The sequence below is a fragment of the Myotis nattereri genome (assembly GCF_964212035.1).
Source record: "Myotis nattereri genome assembly, chromosome: 1".
In the NCBI taxonomy this organism is placed as follows: domain Eukaryota; kingdom Metazoa; phylum Chordata; class Mammalia; order Chiroptera; family Vespertilionidae; genus Myotis; species Myotis nattereri.
In genome coordinates this window covers 134,750,093-134,775,333 of record NC_138075.1, presented here as the reverse complement: position 1 = coordinate 134,775,333, position 25,241 = coordinate 134,750,093, and the positions used below count along the sequence as shown (strand labels likewise).

At 39.1% G+C, this 25,241-nt stretch overlaps 1 protein-coding gene across 1 annotated transcript in view; it reads right to left on the bottom strand.

Moving 5' to 3' along the window:
• Nucleotides 1-25,241, bottom strand: part of MALRD1 (MAM and LDL receptor class A domain containing 1) — a gene marked incomplete at both ends in the record, with an annotated part of 616,248 nt that overhangs the window by 286,110 nt on the left and 304,897 nt on the right. Inside the window, 2 exons of the mRNA XM_081103892.1 lie at nucleotides 2,951-3,108; nucleotides 5,276-5,521. Coding sequence (XP_080960018.1) covers nucleotides 2,951-3,108; nucleotides 5,276-5,521 — 404 coding nt within the window. The remainder of the gene's footprint in view (nucleotides 1-2,950; nucleotides 3,109-5,275; nucleotides 5,522-25,241) is intronic.

The window sequence follows — 25,241 nt, the reverse complement described above, 5'->3', positions numbered from 1 at the left end:
AGAAAAATATTAAGGTTAATTTCTCAACAAAATATTTCTTCTATCTTCTTATAATTCATGTATCACTTTAATATCCAAAGGTTACATTTGTTTCAATTACACCTGTTTAGTTAAAAGTAGTTCTCATATCACTAAAAGCAAGAAACATAGAAGTAATATATACATTATGTAAAAGAATACTGCTCTTTACTAAATATTCCCTAAAGCAATAGATTTTCTTTGTAGGGATTTCCCTGAATTAACTCCTTTATGGAAGGAGTAGTTTGACAATTACACATATCCATTTGAAGAACTATTATTCATTTTGTTTTCCTAAAAAATAAAATGATTCTATGCAATATATTTGGATCTCACTAAAATAAAATCTCCATCTCATTAGGAGAGTAAAACATGCACTATTATCAGTGAGGGACACTTGGGGATGGTGAGGGATGAACAAATAAGTTTTGGATGTAAATATACCTGAATTCCAACCCCCAGTCTGTTACTGACTGGCTAGGTAGCCAGGGGATGGTTATGTTATTTCTATGAGATCCCTTTGTTCCCTGCTGTGGTAAAATTGGGGCTCACATTATTTAACTCAGAGGGTTGTGCCAAGAATGACATGAAATAATACGTGTTGATGTTCAACAAATGGTATGTGGTTGTTTTTCAATAAATGTATCTATTATTGTGTGTTACTGTGGTTGTGCTCTGCAATCAATACTACCCTTTAAAACTATATTATTATTAGACTAGAGGCCCGGTGCATGAATTCATGAACAATTGGAGTTCCTCCTGGCCGACTGGGGCCATCTCACCCAGTTCTGATCGGGGTCGATCAAGGCTGGCTGGCCGGCTCGGGGGAGGGACTGCAGGAGGTTGGCCAGCCGTGGAAGGTTGGCTGTGGGAGCGCACTGACCACTAGGGGGCAGCTCCTGTGCTGAGTGTCTGCCCCCTAGTGGTCAGTGCGCATCATAGCTACCGGCTGGTCATCGGTCGTCCAGTTGTAAAGGTGGCTTAGGCTTTTACATATATAGATTATTGTTCAATAGTAATGTGACTTGCATCTGATTGCATGTGTGTATTTCAGATTTGATTAAAAATTCTCAGATATGACCCAAATGTTGTGCATATAATGCCGAACAGCCATTCCTTTGACCCTCACAAGGATTGTCCTGAGCTTGGCAGTGGCTCTAGGAGGGCACCGCTCTTCCTGCAGTGCCTTCACCCATCAGCCCCTCCTCTGAATAGCTGGGACGGGCACATAGAGACCTAACCCTCGCGGCCTTGCTCTCAGGATTTTATAGTCTCTCTGTTGAAACAGAATAAATATAAATGAATAGCCAGGGAGCAGGAAGAACTTCTAGAACTCTGAGGGACACTCAGTTTAAAAGATGGGAAGAAACGAGAAAAAAATGAAAGCAGATTCCCTGCCGCTCTTGTTTACCAACGGGCTGGGATGCGTTCAGACTAATGAGCAGGGTGCAGTCCAGCCTGGTTCTGCAGAGAGAAGCCTAAGATCTTTGTAATGATGACCAAAACTATGTATCATATTAACTAGCAAAATAAAATGATTACTCTAAAATTCATGAAAGAATCAATACATGCTATAAACTTCTTCTCTCCTTTGTAATTAATGTCACTAAATGAGAATAGACATATATTTTTAAATAAGTGTTTTTAATATGTTAGGTAGTCAGTTTTTTAAAATGTTGTTAAATGTCTATGGGTATGTAGGAGTTCTACGTGACTCATTAAGACGATGTATCTCCAAATAGTTTAATGTACATTTTATAGTAATATAAAGTGTGTGTCTATACTATAAGAGACCTGAAATGCAAACATGATGGAACAAATAATTAAAGCAGAGTCTGCAGAGCTGAACCAATCCCTCCGCATGGTACACATCACATAAGTATCACATTCAACAGACACTAGAAAAACACCCCTGTGAGAACTGCAAGCATATGTTAGTAAGTCTTCCAATTTAAATATAAGCATAAATCACTGCAGTATTTGCTGCATGGATTTTATTAGGCTGGCTTTCCTGCATTATTAGAGCGGAGCCCTAAATTATAAAGTTAGCTCAGGTTTCAGATAAAACATGGACTGTGCAGACAGGTGAGCCCGGTTTCCTGGTCAGGCATTTCCAGCAGTGTCAGGGCGCTTCACCAAAGCTCCTGGGCAATGAAGCAGCAGTAGCCTCAAGAGCATGATTTTAAAGTCAGCTTTCTTAAAATTCTAACTAGATTCTTGAAATGAACAACACACACACACACACACACACACACACACACACACACACACACACACACCCCTCCTTTTTGCTGCTGTTTGAACTTGCCAAAGAGTAAGGTATAGGAACCAAGTCTCATTAATATTAATATATACTTTGTTATTTTGCTCTCCGAACACTATCACATTATTATACTAAATTAAAGCCCTGACAGAAACATCCAATTAATCCTCAGGAGTAGAATGCATTATTGTGTCGTAGTTAATAAGCAGTTCAAAGTAATCACACCTTGATCACTCTCCTGAGCAGTGCAGTTCTTTGCACCGTGCACTTAGAAACCAGAATATCTAATATCAATTCCTTTAATGATCACTCACATATGAGTTAAAAAGGATAGTCACTCTCCTTTCAGATGTACAAATACTCTACTTTCTTTTACTAAGAAAGATAGGGGCAGAAATATCTAAGTAGAAAAAAAAAACTTACCTGTCTTAGATTGATAACATAAAAAGTGTCTCTGGGATTCAATCATAATCACAGGGGATGATGTTGAGCTCAAAGCTGGTGTGTAGGCCCAGCTTACTGAACTCCATAGACCATTTGAACCACAGTAGCAGCTAAAGGAGGCTTTCTCTGGCCCTATTAGCAGAGTTGTAATTAAAACCTTTTTGGCCTTGTGCTATTTGTAGGAAACGTCACTAAATTCAGAAGCATCATGGGCAAAGATCCTACCTTAATGAGAATCTGAATGGACCCTGTGGCTTTTGCAGATATGAAATACCAGAAGCTCATGGTGCATGCAGCACTGGATTCTTGCCACACACCACTCTTGAGGTGCGCTTCTTCACCCCGAAGGCCCACTGGAGTAGCCTCCAGATACAAAAAGTGCCCTAGGAACAAAGACAGGAATCAGACAGGATAAAATAGCAATGAGGGAATTATTTTAGCTTTTCCATCTTTGAGTTATTTATAAATTAAAATATACTTGACATGAATGGCAAGTAGACACATAAAAAGAGGCCCATCACTAATTATCAGGGAAATGCAAATCAAACCATAATGAGTTATCACCTCACACCTATCAGAGTGGCTATTATGAAAAAGATAAGAGATAACAAGAGTTGGTGAGGATTTTGAAGAAAAGAAAACCCTCATGGACTGTTGGTGGAAATGTAAATTGGTGCAGCCACTGTGGAAAACAGTATGGAAGTTCCTCAAAAAATTAAAAATTGAGCTACCATATAATCCTGGGTGTTTATCTAAAGAAAATGAAAATAGTAATTAAAAAGGGTAAATGCACCCCTATGCTTATTGCAGCATTATTGACAATAGCCAAGATATGGAAGCAACCTAGTTGTCCATAGATGGATGAATGGTTAGAGTTTTTAATTATATTTCATATGATCTGAGCTGCCAAACAATAGGGAATTCTAAGAGGCTTGCCTCTAACTCACTGACAGAACAATTTCCAACTGCATGCTTTTAGCAAAGTATTTTCTGTATGCAGATTAACTCATCTGACAAGAAATTTACGCTGTTTCATCAACAAGATAGCTATAGAAATCATTTAATGAACCCAAAAAAACCTTACCTATCTTAGACAGATTGATAACATAAAAAGTGTCTCTGGGATTCAATCATAATCACAGGGGATGATGTTGAGCTCAAAGCTGGTGTGTAGGCCCAGCTTACTGAACTCCCTAGACCATTTGAACCACAGTAGCAGCTAAAGGAGGCTTTCTCTGGCCCTGTTAGCAGAGTTGTAATTAAAAGACTATCCAGTTATTGAAAAACAATGCAAAAATTACCTATGAGATACAAATAAAGGAACTTTAAAAAATGCACTCATTAGTAGAGTACATAAATGAAACACTGAGAATTTTAATGGGCAACACAACAGGAAAAATGTTGAGTTTTATATTTGTGTATCCAAATATCCCAAACATTGTATGTATGTAGAGCTCAGTGTTTGGATGGAACTTAGACCTTCCATTTTCTGGTTTGGTCAGGCTGTCTTGGAAAGCTTTGTTTTTTCATAGGCCTGTGGAATTTCAATATTTAGGCTTTTTTTTCCTACTCTGTAGCACCCAGGAACTCAGGGCTCCTTCTTGCTAATGTCCTATATCCTTTCACCAGTATGTCTGAGGCTTGCCTTCAGCTCTTCATTGTAAAAATGACAATCCCCAACACCTTTAACATATGAGTCTTATAGTGACGTCTGCACAGCACCCCTCCAGCTTTCATTCTCCTTTCCCTGCATGCACATCACCTCCTTTGATCTGTACAACAACCCATTTGGCACGCAGGGCTAATTGTAATATCACCCTTTGGGAGATAAGGATTTTGAGCATCTGAACAGATCAAATGAGTGGCAGAATTCAGGGTGTGTCCTTTAGGAAATCTACCTATGGCAGCATACATTATCATCTATCTACACTTATCAACATGAGATTAGATTTCGAATACTCACTGTTATGGGTGAATTGTGTTCCCTAACAGATTTTGAAGTCCTATCTGCAGTCTCTATAAATGTCATCATATTTGGAAATAGGGTCTTGTCAATGATAAGGTTAAAATAAGGTCATTAGAGTGGACCATGATTCACTATGTCTGCCTCCTAAAAAAGGGAGGAGGAAATTTGGACACAGAGGCAGATATACATGGAGGGAATACGATGTGAAGACACAAGGAGAATAGCTTCTGTAAGCCAAGAAATGTGAGGTGACCATAGGTTGGGAGAGAGGCATGGAACAGATGCTACTCCCTTAGGGGCTCTCAAATCCAGTCCCGCTGACAAAGGGTTTTAGAATTTTAGCCTCCCAAACTGAGAGAATAAATGTTTGTTGTGTATACTAATAAATGTTTGCTATTTATACTATCCAGTTGGTGGCACTGGCTTATGGCAATCCTTGGAGACAAATACACTCATTAAATGTTTGACTTACTTGCCATGGCACCATGGTGGTCTCTCCAGAGCACTACAGTTGCTGTCAGGGAAGATAAAGTGATGCTCATTGTGAATATGATTAGAGTGACTGTACCAACCTAACAACCTACCATTTTCATTTCCAAGTGTGTGGTCTTTGGGGGGTCTTAGGCTTTGATGAGAGCCAACTCCCAAAACCCAGTCAAAGTTTTCAGCCAGGGAGTTTTGCCAGCCACACCAGCCTTGTTCAAAAGTACAGGAGCTCCCACATTCATTTTCATCAGTGGAATCTCCACAGTCATCTACAAAATTACAGCTTTGCTCTGGTTTATAACATTGGCCATTCTGACATTCCCGATAGCCATGTGGGCAGTAACCTAAAACATAGAAAACAAAAGAAAACAAAAAAATTATGAAGAAGTTAAAAGGTAGTAAAGGTGGATTCACTTTAATATATAAAGAAATATGGTGTTCTTAGGAGTTTGAGTTATCTGACCCCTATCTCTCTGTCCTTAATTCTCCCCAGGGTCCCGGCCTATAGATCACTCACAAGGATCATTATAAATGAAAAAGAAAAAGAAAAAGAAAAAAAGAAATAAAATTTTATTGATCTAGAAAAGTACTTCAAGTCTTCTCAAATACAGCATTTCTTATAAGCAATATTTGAGGATGTATATTATATCTACTAGTAAAAGCCAAAGTGAGCTTCCCATTTTTTAAGCTGAAACAAAATCTTTAGGGTTCTAAGAGGTTATATATTACTAGAAGCCATTGCACGAAGATTCACGCAATAGGCCTTCCTTCCCCTGGCTGCTGGCACCAGTTGGTTTTCCTCCAGCACCCGGGGCCCAGGCCTTTGGTCCAGCCACAGCAGAGAAGCCAAGCCTCTTACTCAAGCCTCTTACTCAAGCCTCTTCAGTCTTCAGTCTTCACTCTGGCTGTAGCCTTCAGTCTTTGCTCCACGCCTGTGTATGTAAATCAACTGCCAACTTTGTTGGGTTAATTTGCATAGTCACTCTGATTGGTGGGTGTAGCGGAGTGACACAAATTTGCATGTTTCTCTTTTATTAATGTAGATGGTGCATTTGGAAGTACATTCCATTAGTATCCATGCCCTCCAATATTTATCAGAACCCAAGCATATATATGATAATTCCTTCAAGCAGGGGCAAGAATATAAAGGTAATACCAAACTCTCCAATAGCTTTTTCTCCACAATGCATATTTATCTGCCAAATGTTTGGAATTTTAGAAGTAATTTCCCTTTAAAGCAAGGTCAACCATAAAGATTTTTTCATAAAGCTTAAGCTAAAGAGTAATACTTTTGAAGATCTGAGTTTGAACTATGACTCTGATACTTATCATTTATGTGATTTGATGAGCTTTTAGTTTTCCTATTTAAAAAGAGAGAAAAATAATAAATGTAGATGAGTTAAACTAATTAAAACACCTACTGTTTATGTCACTAGCATCTAGAACAGTGCCTGGCCCTTATTAGGTGATCAGCAAATATAAGTTAAATAAATGAATATGTAAAATAAAGTGCTTTAGAAATTATAAAGCAATTCAGTATGCTCATTGAAGGTATTATTATTATCCTGCTCCAATATTATAATAGAACAATTGATAACAATATTTCAGTAGGAAAGTTGCTTGGAGATCCAACTTGGAACATTAGCTTCACATTTGCTCTGTGATGCTGTAGTAGCAGAAATTTTCTTTCTGTCCATCTTTTCCATCTGCCTGGTAGAGGAACTGATGATTCCACACCTAGATGATAATTTCCATGGCCTGAGGCAAGTTGCCTGGTGGTGAGGACTGTGTGGGTTAGAGCTAGAAGGTGATTGAGAGATTTGTCCAAAGGTGTTTATTAGCAGGAAACTCTTGCTAATAAAATCTTATCTACCAAAAAACAAACAAACAAACAAACAAACAAACAAACAACCCAATTGAAAATGGGCATAGGACATAAATTGACAGTTCCACAAACAACAAACAACAAAAAGTATTGGTGAGGAATGGAGAAAAGGGAATCCTCATGCACTGTTGGTGGGAATGCAGACCGGTACAGTCAATGTGAAAAGCAGTGTGGTGATTCCTCAAAAAATTAAAAATGGAACTACCTTATGACCCTGAGATTCCACTTCTGGGGACATATCCAAAGAAACATGATATACTAATTCAAAAGAATATATGTGCCCCTATGTTCACTACAGCATTATTTACAATAAGCAAGATTTGGAAGCAGCCAAGTGTCCATCAATAGATGAGTGAATAAAAAAGCTGTGGTACAGTTTATACAATAGAATACTACTCATCTGTACCAAAAAAGAAAAAAAAAGAAAAAAAGGAAATCTTACCCTTTGCAACATCTTGGTTAGGCCTGGAGAGTATTATGCTGAATGAAATAAGTCAGAGAAAGACAAGTAAGTACTAATGTACAAAACAAACTAACAAACAAAAATAGAAACAGACTCATAGATACAGAGAGCAAAATGACAGCTGTCAGAGGGGGGTGGTTGTGGGGCCAGGTGGAAAAGGTGAAGGGATTAAGAAAAAAACAAAAACAACACACACACACACACACACACACACACACACACACACACACACACACACATACTAGTTCACACACACAAGAAACCAACCTCATAGACACAGACAATAACATTGTGATCACCAGAGGGGAAGGAGGTGGGAGGAGGTAGAAGAGGGTAAAGGGAGAATAAATGGTGATGGAAGGAGATTTGACTTGGGGTGGTGAACACACGATACATTATACAGTTGATGTATTATAGACTTGTACATGCTGAAACCGATATAATTGTATCAACCAATGTCACCGTAATTAATTCAATGAAAAATAATGAAGTAATAAAATAATAAAATAAAATCTTATCTAGAAGCGTTTAGTTCTGAATAAGTCTCACATTTAAGAAAAGCAATAAGTAAGAAGCTAGAAGTGGGAGGAGAGACTGGAATGCCATGTAGAAGCCACTGGGGAGGAGACTGGTGTTCTGAAGGCTGCTGGCCATTTTGCACACTAATTGTTCCTGCACTGCGTGCTGCAGACTGCCTCATTAAATGGCCTTTACAATTGCAAAGCCTTTGGACAAGTTTCAACTGTGCATTATGCCCCTAACAAAACGTTCTTTTTGGGTTAACTGCTAATATTTCATTTTCTTGCAGTGTGGGTTTAAATGATTTTCACTTACATGCCCAGGTCAGTTTTATCAGATTAGGGGTTAGACAAAAGACTTCTAATGCTTGAATTACAGAGCTTGATTCAAAATCATAACCTTAAAGCATTTTTTGAGCTACATAGAAATGGAGGTCATTTACATTAATCCTCACATTTATTTATAGATGAGAAAACGGAGGATTACAGACATTAAATGACTTGCTGATTTTTCAAGAGCAGAGATGCAATTTGAACCCAGGTCTAATGTCTAAAAAATTATTTTTTAAATCCATTGACTTGAAGAAAAAAAGTAGTGATAGCAGATCAACTATCATAACACATGAGATCACCCAGGAACAAAAGTGGTGGCACTGACTATCAGATGCATTATTTTCTCATGGGACTGCGGAAAACCTGAGAAATTACTAGATTGTTTCATTTTATTCAAGTTGGCATTGGTATTGATTCTGTCAATTCCAATTTGCTTGGGGAGTAAAAACAAACTGCTCCTGAAAATACTTTCCTCCAGAGTGACTAAACCAAGCTAAAATCGAATTATTTTAAAGCAAATAAGAAAATAATTTGGACAACTTTCTAATTGGGAACACACTACAGATTGCAATCTAAACAGATAAAGAGGTACTATGCTAACTGTCCGCTACAGTGTCCCAGTAACGACCAATTTGCATATTGACAGACCAGCAGGTGTGTGTGCAGCAGAGGGACTGGTGTGAGGCTCATTTCCCTGCCCCCAGCACCCGAGTCCTCTTTTTCTCGCAGGTGCACGTGCCCGACAAACACCCCCGTGACACTGCGCCCCATCCGAGAGCACTCTGTCCGGGGACGCCACCAACCTCCCTGTGCGGTGTGGGTAGCCAAGGGGCAACACCCGCACAGCAGAAGGCAGTTCTTGGGGCGGAGTCGGCAGACACCAACCAGGGGGTGCGCGCATCAGCAGTGACCCCTGGGAGGGATCATGCACACAAATCAAGAGGGTGTGGACTCAACACCACGAAGGAAGGGCACAGGTGCGACAACAGAGAGTACACAGGCGACCAACACACCACAGGGAAGCCCCCGCAGCTTTCTCCAGCCATCCATTCATTCATCTGCTTGGTCCAACCCAGACAGGGGGCTGCATCCTGGGCAGAACACCCTCTGAGGACAAGCCAGGCCTGACTGTACCTGTGCAAGCACACCTGTCACCTGCGAATTCTGGAGGGGAGCGGACTGAGAGCCGCTCGAGGCATGGGAGCAGGCACGCCAGGGGGTGGTAAAGGCCTCCGCATCCTCCCTCTCTTCAGCACTCAATGGGAGAAAAGCCTCGCAGGAGCATGAATGCACATGCGTGTGCACATAACACAGCAGTCCCCACATGGACGCTGGCCCAGGCCAGGTGGACCCTCCCCCAACTTGGAGTGGGGAGGCATGGGCCATGGTAGGCAAGACACAGCTGTGTGCCATCAGGCCTAAACTCAAGGTTAGACATCCCCCAAGGGCTCCCACACAGGAAAGGGTACAGGTCAGGCTGAGGGACGCGCCCCCCCCCCCCAGGCCCCCGTGCATGAATTTTGTGCACTGGGCCTCTAGTATATTATATAATCAATATAGCTAATATTTTAGAATAATCAGAATGATTAAGTTTTACATTTCTAACCAAATAGTTGCATAATTTTAAAATACAATAATTCAAATATTACACAAGATTAATTTTGAATAGAAAGCCCTTTACACTAGTAAATAAAGTTTCACTGCAATAATGTATTCTACCCATAAAATAACATGCAACATTTTTCGACAAATATCAAGGGATATTATCAACTAATGCTATTCACCTATTTCCAAATTATTTTCCTTGCCTGTTGTCCAAATCAATCAGCTATCTAAGAGTAAGGTGTACATCTTTCTTTAAGTGATTCTGAATTCAAAGCTCTTATGAAATTGTGCAACTTGGATTATTTATTTAAATTAGGCAGTGACTCTCTTGGTGGGCAGTTTAGTTTTGTAAAAAATAAAATATGTGGGATATAAAGCAAAAAGGAGCAAACAAAACAAAAAACAAACTCGTAGATGCAGACAACAGAATGTTGGTTACCCGAGGGGAAAAGAGTTAGGGGAGGACAAAGAGGGGAAGGAGGCTTAAATAGATGGTGGTGGAAGGAGACAGACTTTTGGTGATGAACACACAGTAGAGTACACAAATGTCATATTATAAAGTTGTGCACCTGAAATTTATTTAGTGTTGTTAACCAATGTTACCTCAGTAAATTTAATAAAAAAAAAATACCTGGAAAAATATTTCAATGGGTAACTCAAAAAAAAAAATTATAAAAGTTACAAATCTCCAACTCAAATCTTAGAGACTTCTGAAATTCAACACATTTAAATACAATCTGTGAATTTTATCCCCAAAACTTTTTTTCAATGAAAAGTCTCATCATCTCTGTTAATGGCAACTCTATAACTCCAGATACTCGAAAAAAAAAAAAAAAAAAAAAAAAAAAAAAAAAAGCACAAACAAAAAACACACACCAACAAACAACAACAAAAAATCTTGTAAGAAGCTCTGTATAGGAGTCTGACTCAATTTTTTTAGGTTTGACTTGATTACTGACAGCTTTTCCCCTTGTGCCCATATTTGGTAAAGCTGATTAAAAAGTCTGGGTTCTTCTCCTGTTGGCATTAGGTTCAAACCACTCAAGCCCCTATCTGTGCACAGGATTCCTCCCCCTGGTCACACTACTACCACCATACAACTCTAAGCCATTTTCCCTGTTCTCTAAAACTGCTTTTGGACATGCCTGGGTGCTACTCTGATCTCCCAGAAAGCCTCATTATGTGAGTTATAGACATTTTTAAACCCTCTTGGTGTGTATGTGGTATCATCAGTCTTAACAGCCAAGCCAAATTTGGATGAAGGTCCAACTTATAACTGAGGATTGTCCCAAGCTCTGGGAGCTGTATTAATAATAATATATATTTTATCTCATAACTCATCTATAATATTTCAGTGAATTCTATTAATTAGAAATGTTACTATTAGAATATATCTCATCATCTCTACTGTTACTATATTGGTTTTAGTCAGTACCATTGTGTGTGATTTTATTGCAATGCTTTCTTTCCTATTTTCTGTGCCCTACCCTGTCCTGTATGGTCCATTAAACAGTAAAGAACCAAAGTGATATTTTAATATAAATTAAATGTCACTCCACTGCCCAAACTCTACTATATTTAAATACTGTTCCCTGATACAAAGAACCAGGTCTTCTTATGAAATGGTCTATTGGGGCTGAGGAAAATAGAGTTTAAGATGAGCCTGGGATTTTTTTCTTGAAATAGAAAATAATAAAGAGCTCAAAAAATTATAACATGATGACAGGTTTAAAAATCCAATTTTTGAAAATGGTAAGAATTTCTTCTTTTTTACCACAGCATAGTATTCCATTGTGTAGATGTACCACAGTTTTTTAATCCACTTATCTGTTGATGGGCACTTAGACTGTTTCCAAATCTTAGCTATGGTGAATTGTGCTGCTATGAACATAGGGGTGCACATATCCTTTATGATTGGTGTTCCTAGTTTCTTGGGATATATTTCTAGAAGTGTGATCACTGGTTCAAATGGGAATTTCATTTTTAGTTTTTTTACAGCATGGATGGAACTGGAGAGCATTATGCTAAGTGAAATAAGCCAGTCAGAGAAAGATAAATATCACATGATCTCACTCATTTGTGGAATATAATGAACAACATAAACTGATGAACAAAAACAGATCCAGAGACAGAGAAGCATCAATCAAACCTCAGAGGGAAGGTAGAGGAGGGAGGGGGTCAGGGGGAGAGATCAACCAAAGGACTTGTATGTATGCACATAAGCCTAACTAACGGACACAGACACCAAGGTGGTGAGGGCATGAGTAGGGGTGGGGGTGGGGGGATAATGGGAGGATAAGGACACATATGTAATATCTTAATCAATAAAGAAAAAAATAACTTAAAAGCAAAACAGATAGCACCTTCAAAAAAATAAAAAGCCAATTTTTAAATGAACTTACTGGCCAAATCAGAGACAATTTGAGCATCAAAAGAGTAATGAGAAGACTTTTGCTCCTAGCATGTACACAGTAACAAAGAGGTTATCCTACAGTCATAAACAATTAGAAACCTGGACAAAATACATGAAACAAGTGTTTTCAGATCATTGACCAACAGGAAGCACAGAATTGTGATCTCTCAGGGAAAGGGGGGAAAGCACAAATTATTACCCCATATTTCTGTTTGAGGCACTTTCTAGAATGTAGCTTCTACAGGGTCAGCCCAGCAGAAAATGGTGCTGCAGTGAGTTCAGGAGACAGAGTCCATAAGGCAAAGTGGTGATGGAAAGGGAGCTTATAGAGAAAGAGATCCAGAGAATTGCTTAAGTCTTTGGATGAATTCTAATTTTCATATTTATAGGGCAAATCCACAAAGAGAGACAGAGAACAATTTCTAATAGAAAAATAACCAGGAGCTATAAGCTGAAAAATGACCAGAATTCACATAGCACCAAATATCTTTGACTTTCTACCAGTCAGCATGAAGAGTCCTTGCTGAATAAGCAGGGTATTCAGTAGGAACTCCAGAAAGAGTGCATTCACTTTAGTAACGACACAGAGAAACTCTAGAAGGAAGTAGATTCTAGAGTCTAGACCAGGCGCGGGCAAACTACCGCCCGTGGGCCGGATCCGGCCCGTTTGAAATGAATAAAACTATTCAAAAAAAAAGACCGTACCCTTTTATGTAATGATGTTTACTTTGAATTTATATTAGTTCACACAAACACTCCATCCATGCTTTTGTTCCGGCCCTCCGGTCCAGTTTAAGAACCCATTGTGGCCCTCAAGTAAAAAAGTTTGCCAACCCCTGGTCTAGACTAAGGGTTGGCAAACTACAATGTCAGGACCATATCTGGTCTACCACCTTGTAACTGAATAATGTTTCATTGGGACCTGGCCATGCTCACTTGTTTACATATTATCTATGATTAGGCTATTTCACACTAAAATGTAAGTCGAGTAGTTGCAACAGGGCTAAACACATTCAATCTCTAGACATATTTTCCTCTTAAACTAAACTTGTGTTTAAAAGAGATGGCTTTGAAAAGAAGACTAAAAAATTTCCCTTACGTTTAAAGAAAAATACTGAAGAAAAAAATGTGATTTCTGTTCTAAAACCGTTTTTAAACAAAAACTTAAAACTAAGCATCAAAAGGACCACACGGAACTGTAAGCAACTTAAGTGCCTCTAGAACAAAGTTCAATGCTTTTTAAAGGAATATTCCAAATTTCCGAGCTCAGCAACATAAAGTTCACAATATATAGCATCAAATTAAAAATTACTAGCATGTGAAGAAGCAGGAAAATGTGATCTATAATGAGGAGAAAAATGAGCCAATAGAAACAAGTATAGATATAAGAGAGATTATCAAAGAAGCTAAAGCAGCTGTCAGAATATGCTCAATGTGTTCATCTACAATTTTACAAAACCTGTAGAAAGATATTTTTACTAACAAGTAAATTTAGCGAGATTATATACTACCAACATACAAAAATCAATTATATTTTCATATTCTAGCAATAAACAACTGAAATCCAATTTTTTAAAAAATCCCTTTAAAACAGCATCCCCAAAAAATAAAATTCTAGGGATAAGTTTAACAAAATACATGCCTGGCCTTTAACTGACAACTGTAAATCACTGGTTAAAAAAAGAGACACTAGATAATTATCAGGTTTATGATCATAAACCTCAATGATATTCAGAACTCAATTTTATCTACAATTAAAATATAATTCCAACAAAAATTTCAACAGGATTTAGTGAAAATTAACAAAATGATCCTAAAATGTATTTGAAAATGCCAAGTACCTACATTAGCTTAATAGTTGGCAGGCTTAAACTAACTGATTTTAATATATACTAGTAATATGAAACTATAATAATTAACACTGTGTGGGATTGACATATATAGACAGACTGAACAATGTATCAAGGTTATAGAGCTTATAAATAGACTCACAACATATGATTGACTGATTTTCAAAAATGGTGATGTTAGTATGTAGTATTTTTCTCCAAAATGCATAAACTGAATCTAATTATGAGGAGAAATGAACAAACACAAATTAGGATATTCCACAAAATAAAAGGCCTGTATTTATTTTAAAAAAAAGTCTGGGTAATTGTTATAGATGAAAGAAATCTAAAGATGCATGAAAACTAAATGCAGTATGCCCGGGCGGTTTGACTCGGTGGTTGGAGTGTTGGTCTGTGGACAAAGGGTTGAGGGTTCTATTCCTGGTCAAGGACACATACCTCAGCTGCAGGTTCAATACCCAGCCCCTGCTAAAGGCTGCTGTGGGAGGCAGTCGTTCCATATGCCTCTCATATGGATGTTTCTTTCTCTCTCACTTGCTCTCCCTTCCTTCCCTCCCTTCAACTCTCTCTAAAAATCAATGGAGCCGATAAACTTAATGAGATCTACAAGAAAACTAATGAAACCCTCGATGTTATGTTGGGGAACCAACTAGAAATTAAGCATACACGGACTGAAATAACGAATATTATACAGACTCCCGACAGCAGACCAGAGGAGCACAAGAATCAAGTCAATGATTTGAAATGCGAGGAAGCAAAAAACACCCAACCGGAAAAGCAAAATGAAAAAAGAATCCAAAAATGCGAGGATAGTGTAAGGAGCCTCTGGGACAGCTTTACGCGTACCAACATCAGAATTATAGGGGTGCCAGAAGATGAGAGAGAGCAAGATATTGAAAACCTATTTGAAGAAATAATGACAGAAAACTTCCCCCACCTGGTGAAAGAAATAGACTTACAGGTCCAAGAAGCGTGGAGAACCCCAAACAAAAGGAATCCAAAGAGGACCACACCAAGACACATCATAATTAAAATGCCAAGAGCAAAAGACAAAGAGAGAATCTTAAAAGCAGCAAGAGAGAGACCGTCAGTTACCTACAAGGGAGTACCCATACGACTGTCAGCTGATTTCTCAACAGAAACTTTGCAGGCCAGAAGGGAATGGCAAGAAATATTCAAAGTGATGAATACCAAGAACCTACAACCAAGATTACTTTATCCAGCAAAGCTATCATTCAGAATTGAAGGTCAGATAAAGAGCTTCACAGATAAGAAAAGCTAAAGGAGTTCATCACCACCAAACCAGGATTATATGAAATGCTGAAAGGTATCCTTTAAGAAGAGGAAGAGGAAGAAAAAGGTAAAGATACAAATTATGAACAACAAATATGCATCTATCAACAAGTGAATCTAAGAATCAAGTGAATAAATAATCTGATGAACAGAATGAACTGGTGATTATAATAGAATCAGGGACATAGAAAGGGAATGGACTGACTGTTCTTGGGGGGGAAAGGGGTGTGGGAGATGCGGGAAGAGACTGGACAAAAATCGTGCACCTATGGATGAGGACAGTGGGTGGGGAGTGAGGGCGGATGGTGGGGTGGGAACTGGGAGGAGGGGAGTTATGGGGGGGGGGAAGAGGAACAAATATAATAATCTGAACAATAAAGATTTAATAAAAAAATAAAAAATAAATAAAAAAAATAATAAAAATCAATGGAAAAAATATCCTAGGGTGAGGATTAAAAAACAAACAAACAAAACAACAACGGTAAAAAAAAAAAAAAACCTAAATGGAGTGCATAATCCTTGATTGGATCCTGAACCAGGTTAAAGAAAAGTACATTAAGACATTTTGGAGGTGACTAGTAAAGTTTGAATGAGGCTTATAAATTGAATAATAACATTGTATCAATGTTAAATTTCCTGATTTGATCATTATACATGTAATGTATAGGAAACAGACTATGAATTATTTAGAGGTAAAAGGGCATGATCGTGTCTGCACCTTATTCTAAAATGATTCAGAAGAAAGTAAGATTATATGTAGAACAAATGGGCAAACTGATAATAATTTGCAAATCTGAATGAAGTGCAAGTTCTCCATAAAGTTTTTGCACTATCTCTGTGAATTGAAAACCATTACAACATTTAAAAGCAATATTAAAAGTTTAAAAAAAAAGAAAATCTTCAATCTCACTAAGTGAAAAAGCTAAATACTTCAAATGAGCAACAGGTACCCCACAACCTTGCCCTCATTTTCTCTCTTATCATTGTCCTCCAGCCAAAGACCACCAGTCACACATCTGCAGCTGAACAACTTGCGTTTATTACTTGTAGCAGATACAATGAACAAATACCATTGGAATAAATGGGGCAGTTCAGTAAGAGGGTATAAAGGACTTATCATAGAATTAGGGCTTTGGTTAGGCTATTTTTGGAGGGGGTTGGTGTCCAAGGAAATGGAGTTTTGCTCCATATCAATTACTGTCAGGAATAAGGGCTAATTCTATGATTGGCAGTTTTAATAATTCTTATCTAACAAAGGAAAAACTAGAATAGAATCTATATCATAAAAGGCCTGTGGTTGTGACGCCATAACAGCGGCACGAGCACAGCCAGTCACCAGGAGGCTGTGTGTGCAGCGAGGCGTGCCTGGGTGGGCGGGGCTGCGTGCGTGGCGAGGCATGTGCAGGGGGGCAGGGACTTGGCTCTGAGTCCCGCGTTTTGCCTGGCTTGGCAGAAGTCAGCCTGGATCTCGCCAGTGTGGTCGGTCTGAGGCTTGTGCAATATCGTGCACTGGGCCTCTAGTAGAGTTATAATTGGTTAGAAAAAGCTTTCACTCAGATGAATCAAAATGTTTGTGTTTTGTCTGTGTTCAGGCATAATTGCAAACTGATCTTGTTTTTATTTTAATCCACCATGGTCCCCGGATGTCCTTGTCTAATATTGATGTTCTGTGAAATTGTTCATGTTCAACAGGAGAATCACCAGCTTGTAGCATCACCAAGGTCTACCTGAAAGGCCAAGGCTGTGTTAGGGGCTGCTTTTCTTTCTCTCACTTTGCAATTCTTTTTACCTGGTCAGAGAGTTCAGAGGAGCAGCTAACCCTTCTATGTGATGTGACAATAGAAAATAAAACCTAAAACCTTTTTGGTTAATTTATTTGTAGTAGATAAATAAACAAACAAACAAATAAATAAATAAAAAAATAAAGGCAGACCAGTTGCTTTGGGAGATCCTGAAACATTTGAAAGACCATCATATATTTTTTTTAAGCCTCTTGATTTTTATCTTTAGTAATTTGCAGCAAAATTTTGAAACTAGGAAGTACAATGGCATCTACTTTTAATGTTAACATGGAAGGAGGTAATATGTGGAAGAAATTCCATTAAATAGATGACAGTAGCCTTAAGGAACTGACCAAAAAATAGGTAGAAAAATTATGTTTGCATTAAGAAAAAAGAAAAACATGGAAGTCTAGGCAGAAAAGAAGCCTCCAGGCTTTAAGGAGAAAGGACTAATATGGTTCCAACTGGCTTGCTAAATGTAGTGCATGATCCAACATGGCTGAGGCTCTAGTTCAGAGAAAACAGCAGCTTTTGTGCTAATATGTTTCTAGGCAATGCTTACTATCCCTAGTCTCAGCCCCAACTGGAAACAAACAAAGTGCAAATTGGTCCAAATACTGTCCCTACAGCCTCCATCTTTCTCATTCCAAATAGTAGCTCTTCAAATATTCTAAGAGCAGTTTATGCAGTTTTTAGCTACATGACAAAATTTACACTAACAAAGTTACCACTCGGATTCATTCAGGACATATTTCCAGAAAGAATGACATATATCAATTTTTAAGTTACCCAATTTTAATATTAATGTTTTTAAAATGTTATGCTAACATTACATGCTAACATTCAACTGATTCTAACTCTATATTGGGAAAGCACACAAACAAGAAATCCAAAGTACCTGTAAAAAGAAATATGCCTTAATGATTCTGACTTGGAAGACATTTCTGAACAATTTGTATACCTTCTTTCCTAGTTATCATATTTAGAAAGGTAAGGTAGTGAGTCTGATCATAAAAAATCATTATTTTCTGAAGTTTTATTTTTTTTAAAATATATGTTTTATTGATTTTTTACAGAGAGGAAGGGAGAGGGATAGAAAGTCAGAAACATCGATGAAAGAGAAACATCGGTCAGCTGCCTCCTGCACACCCCTACTGGAGATGTGCCCGCAACTAAGGTACCTGCCCTTGACCGGAATTGAACCTGGGACCCTTCAGTCTGCAGGCCGACACTCTATCCACTGAGCCAAACCAGTTAGAGCTGAAGTTTTATTTTTTAATTAAATTTACTGTGGTGACACTGGTTAACAAAATGATATAGGTCTCAGGTACAAATTCCACAACACATCATCTGTACATCATATTGTGTGTTCACCACTCCAAATCAGGTCTTCCATCACCATTTTTCGCTCCTATCCCCTAAATTTTAAGTTCAACTACCAGGAATAGCATGAAGACAGTCCACTGAACTATTTTTGCCACCAGGAAATGTAGGCTATAATAATCTTTCATTGTCTCTAGGTGCACCTGATAGAACTTTGAGTATCTGAGGAGAATTAGTTTTGTCTAAGGCATTGTGAAGGAAGCTGCGGCCATGAGACAGAGCTGGAGCAACAAGTATTACCTAAAGATAAATATCAAGATTAATATCACTTTAGGAAAATTATATTTTTTACTTTTATGCAGTCTAATTTGTCAATCTTTCCTTTTATGATATTTGACAATATAATATTAAATAAAATTTTCCCATATTTTTTCTAGTGCTGTATGATTACTGTATGATTTTATATTTTTAAACCTTTGATGAACCTGAAATTTACTTTGGCATATAAAGTGAACAATAGATTTGTAAAGTGAAGAAGAGAAACGCATACAAGCTTACAACATACACACATGCTCATGTATGTATTGGATATCTTTGAAAAAATACATAAGAAATTAAGGGTTCCTCTGGAAATCTATAATAATAAAAGCATAATATGCTAATTAGACCGGACATCCTTCCGGGCGTCCTTCTGGAACAAAGCTGGGGCTGCAGCTGCCTGGGGCTGCGAGGGAGGGATGCAGACAGCCACCTCAGCTGTGAAGGCCTACTCTTGCACAAATTTTGTGCATCAGGCCTCTAGTAGGAACATAAAGGCTGGAGTTAGAAGAAATATTTTCTGGTGTGGTTTTTTTAATCCTCACCCGAGGATATTTTTCCATTGATTTTTAGAGAGAGTGGAAGAGTGAGAGAAAGACAGAGGGAAATATCAATGTGGGAGAAACACATCGATTGGTTGCCTCCTGTATGTGCCCTGACCAGGACCGGGGCTGGGGAGGAGCCTGCAACCAAGGTTCATGGCCTTGATCAGAACTGAACCCAGGACCCTTTGGTCTACAGGCCGACGCTCTATCCACTGAGCCAAACCAGCTAGGGCAGAAATGTTTTTTGTTTTTTTTAAATCAATGCCTCTTTTTGGTAATACTGTGTGTGTGTATTTAAATACATATTTGCATTATCTTTAAAAGTAATAGCATGATGCCAGAACAAAGGCTTGACCATGCCAGAACCTCATTCTAGGATAAAAAAAAAAAAGGGGGCTCAAGTAGGACAGTTAGAGTTGGAGAATCCTTGGATGAGGATTGATCTGGAATGAGTTACAAGAATGTTGACAGTTTCTGGACACCATGATTTATGGGAGTTGGGAGATAAAACATTCTCCACTCTACATGACTGGAAAAAATGTTGACATTAAGGGGGAACAAAATATCAATTTAGAAAATATATAAAGAACAAAGTTACCTGAGAAAATATCTAAGATCTCTACTAAATTTATAGTAGAGTATGAGTTAAAAAAGATAGAGCAATAAGGGAAAGTAAATTGTGATAAAAGAATTCAGGAGAAACCCAAAAGTCATTCTTGTTCCATGTTTTTCCCCACATTTCCCATATTTAATCAATCATTGACACCTTCCATTTTACTTTCTAAATATCTCCTAAATCACTTACTCCTCTCAAGGGACACTTCTGTACTTGACTAATGAAATAGCTTCCTAATGATTGCTCTGTGTCTACTCTGGTCCTCCTGAAATTCATGCTCTATATTGTAATCAGAGTGATGGTTTCAAAATTCAACTTGGATCACCACCATGCCTGAACGTCTTTACTGGCTTCCCATCACAGTTAGGGTAAAGACCAAATGTGTTAATCTGACAAAGGATCAACTCAAAGTCTGTGTGCTACTCACCGTTGCAGCCTCTTCTCCTTACCAGGCTCTCCTCAGCTCCCCACCACAACCCTATTAGCCTTCTAGCCGCTCCTTCAACAATAGAAACTTCACAAATGCTGGATCACCTGTCTCCAGAACTCTCTCTCTTTGAAAATCTTTCAATATTTGTTTTAATGTCCACTTCCCATAAGAAACCTCAATTAATCAATTCCCTCTATGAGAGCCTCTTGTCATACCAGGCAGTTCTCTTCCCAGGACTGTAGTAACATGCAGTGTTGTACTTGTCTGCCTGATTATTTGCATAATAACTGACCACCACAAACCTGTAGGGCCACAGATTTTGGGATAGAAACTGGCTTTACTTAGAAAATAATATTGCAAAAACAATGTATGGTGTCAGATAGGTACTAGATTTATGGAGTGATCACTTTGTCAGTTATATAAATGTCTAATCACTATGTGGTACACCTGAAACTAATACAATATTGTGTGTTAACTATAATTAAAAATATTTATAAAAGCCAGTGCTCACTATACATTTGCTGAATAAACAAAAACGTGAATGAATATAGCAAGGAGAAGGATATATGTCACAGGGAGAGCTTTCTAGATTGTTGTCTGGAAAATCAGTTGGCATTTTGGTTGTTGGGCAATGATGAAAGGGATCAGGCTATGTTTTGAGAGATAAACTTTGAGATACCAAGACTGAAGGCATTAGAAGAGAGTCAACTACCTCGGACCAATTTACTGTGATGAAAATGACAAACATTTCTGGGTTTCTTTCTTTTGTTTTGGATAATGACAGCAGCTAATCAATTTGTTCAAAATATACATTTCTAATACATTAAACAAATATTTCTCTATTATATCTATAGACAGAATTCTATAGTCACAGTCCCACATTATTTATTTTTTTCATGTATAGTCATATCAGTAGAAAAGCTGTATCTGAAAACACAGTAAGGACATACACATAGATTTTTCATTAACACTTACTGAATTAAACTAAGGTATTGTGCTTAGGTGGGCCTTAATTCTTCACTTCAGTGAGAATTTTGCCAGAATAATTTAAAAGTTGAACTTGGCTGTCAGTCTATTCCCTATCATTTTTCTAGTTGCCAGTCTTTTTTAACTTTATTTTTATTGTTGACACTATTACATATGTCTGCATTACACACAACCCCATTTGCCCACCTCCGCCCAGCCCTGCCACCCTTCCCTCTGGCCATCACCACACTGTTGTCTGTGTCGATGGGTTATGAATATATGTCCTTTGGCTAATCCCTTCACCTTCTTTCATCCTGTCCACCTCTCCCACCTTCCCTCTGACAGCTGTCAGTCTGTTCCATGTATCCATGACTCTGTTTCTAATTTGTCATCAGTTTTGTTCATTAGATTGCACATATAAGTGAAATCATATGGTGTTTCTCTCTCTGGCTTATTTCACTTAGCATAATAACCTCTAGGTCCATCCATGCTGTCACAAAAGGAAATAGTTCCTTCTTCTTATTGCCACATAGCATTCCATGGTGTAAATGTACCACAGCTTTTTATCCACTCATCTACTAATGGGCACTTTGGCTTTTTCCATATCTTAGCTATTGTAAATAATGCTGCTCTAAACATAGAGGTGCATGTATTTTTTCTGATTGGTGTTTCAGGATTCTTAGGATATGTTACCAGAAGTGGGGTCGCTGGGTCAAAAGGCAGTTCCATTTTTAATTTTCTGAGGACCCGCCATACTGTTTTCCACAATCCCAATTTAACACTACCTTTATATAACTTGATCCCATAACAAAGCAATTTCCATTTGTAAACCTTGCTGATCTGGTTACAAATATTTTGTGTAATTAAATTGAGGAAGTTTTTGTTGTTGTTGTTGTTAATCCTTACCTGAGGATATTTTTTCATTGATTTTTAGGAAGTGGAAGGGAGGGGGACAGACAGAGAAAGAGAAACAGTGATGTGAGAGAGACACATTGGTTGGGTTGACTCCCACAGGTACGGTGACCAGGCCAGGGATTGAGCCTGCAACCAAGGTACTTGTTCTTGACTGGATTTAAACCCACGACCCTACAGTCCATGGGCTGATGCTCTATTCACTGAACCAAACAGGCTAAGGCTCAGGAAATTTTTTAATTCAAAGGGGAAAATAAAAGAAAACAGACCATCTAAGCTAAATTATATTAAGAGGAAGCAAAACACACAGTATGTTTAGGCCTAAACACCACTCCCATTTGTGAAGTATTTTATTTTAAAATTAATTGGGATAAGTGAAATAAGTCAAATTAAGACAAATATATAATTTCACTTATAAGTGGAAAAATAAATGAACAAACAAAACTAAACAGCCTCACACTGGTTGGATAGCTCAGTTGGCTGGAGTGTCAGCCCCATACACCAAGGTTGTGGGTTCCATCCCCAGTTAGGGCACATATAAGAAGCAACCACTGAATACATAAATACAAAAAATTGATGTTTCTCTCTCTCTCTCTCTCTCTCTCTCTCTCTCTCTCTCTCTCTCTTTCTCTCTCTCTTTCCCCCTTTCCCCCCTCCCCCCATTCCTCTCTTCCTCTCAGGTCAACAAATTAAAATTTTTAAAAATCTTAAAAAACACACAAAACAGAATCATAGATATAGAGAACAAACTGATGGTTGCCAGAGGGGAGGAGGGTTTGGGGCTAGGTAAAAATGGTGAATATGTGTAGTTACAAAACAGACCTGAGATGTAAAACTCAGCATAGGGAATAAAGTCAATAATATTGCAATGATGTTAGTATGAGATAAACTATGTTTGAATTTTCTTCAGTTTATGTATTTTAGACTTTGTATATACCATTCATAATGAGTAGAGTAAAAAATTCTTTTAAAACATAAATAAAATGTGGGCTACCTTTCCTTACAGCACATATCTTCTTACTAGGGTAAAACTGTTTTGAAGTATTTGTGTGTACATGCACACATTACATATGTGTCACATAATTCACATACATAGCACACACACACGTATCACATGCATGTATATGTGAAAATTACATATGTGAATTAACATACATGTAATATAGTTAAAAAGGACTGAAGAGCAATTTTAAACTGAGTGGTAAAATTAGTTATAATGGTAACTACTATTTATTAATCACCTCCTATATAAAGTGCTTTGTGCTAAGCAATCCCATATAATAAAAGCCTAATATGCAAATTGTCCCTTCAATTGGGAGTTTGATTGGGAGTTCAACCACTCGCTTCGACATGTGCTAACTACCAGGGGTGGTGTGGAACATGGCAGGTGTCAGTGACGTGCCACTGGCAGTGGGCAGCAGTGGAGGTGATGCCAGCCCCGATGGGCCCCATGAGAGCAAGACTGCAACAGGATGGTGGAGCAGGTGAGCGGGCACGCAAGGTGGGTGCGAAGGGGCGCTGATTGCCTGGCTGATCGCCCCACAGGTGGCGACCAGTGGTGGTGGCAGCGGGCGGGGCCGCCACCCCATTCCCAGGCACTGAGTGAGCTGGGAGGGGGGGCCCGACCCTGATCAATCCCTTCACAGATGGTGACCAGTGGCCAGGAAGCCCTGATCACCTGATCGGGGCCGGGTCTGGGCTGGGACAGGTAACTGGGGGTGTGTGGTGGTGACCAACCTCCCGCAGTGCCCGAGCAGGGGACTGCGACCTCTCAACGGCTACCTGGGGCCAGGGGTGATGTGGACGAAGGTGCAGTGAGAATGCGGGGTGTCTGCCGAGCTCACTCTCACTCCCCCTGCTACCCTCCCCCGGCATTCCAGTGTTCGCACCAGGGAAGCCCCTGTGCCCAGGTGCCGGGCACCTGCGAGAAGCCCGCCTCGCACCCATGTGGCCTCATCGGGGTGAGCTGGGCCACAGCCACTGGGACTGTAGGGGCCAGTGGGGTTTCCCATGGGTTTGCGCAGGGGCTGGTCTGTGAGGCTGACCGGGATAAAGCATGCTGCCAGCCGGGCTTCCATGTAGTGCTGCTGGGCGGCCCTGAGGCCCACGCTGCACCCCAGCCTGTGGCGTCTAGCCATGCTCACCGCATCTCTGTATGGGCACTCAGGCGCCAGGACTCAGGAGGAGTGGGGCATGTGGGGGCCCAGGAGCCCAGGTGCTGCCCAGGGCCAGAGGTCAACTGGGACCTGCCCTTCCACACCAGAAGCTTGCACTTCAATTGCTGGCCAGGCCTAGGGACCACACCTGTGCACAAATTTCATGCACTGGGCCTCTAGTCTATAAATATTATCTCTAATCCTCATGACAACATTGCAAGAAATGTTAGTTATCTCCATTTTCAAAGGTGGCAATTAAGGATAAGAAACTTAAAGTAAGCCCAGCTGAGCATCAATCTATGAACCAAGAGGTCAAGGTTGGATTCCCAGTCAGAGCACATGCCAGGGTTGCAGGCTTGATTCTCAGTAGGGGGCATGTAGGAGGCAGCTGATCAATAGCTGACCAATAATTCTCTCTCATCATTGATGTGTCCATATCTCTCTTCCTCTTCCTTCCTCTCTGAAATCAATAAAAATATATTTTAAAAGAAAAAAATAATGAAACCTAAAGTACTAATTCACACACCATGTGCCTGTGCCCACCAATGATTCTAAGAATAATAATGGGAAAAGCATGATTCATAACTTTGTGCAGGAAGAAGAGAGAGAATATTTGAGGCTCCTGCTTAACACTGAAGGGGCAGCAATAATCAAGAA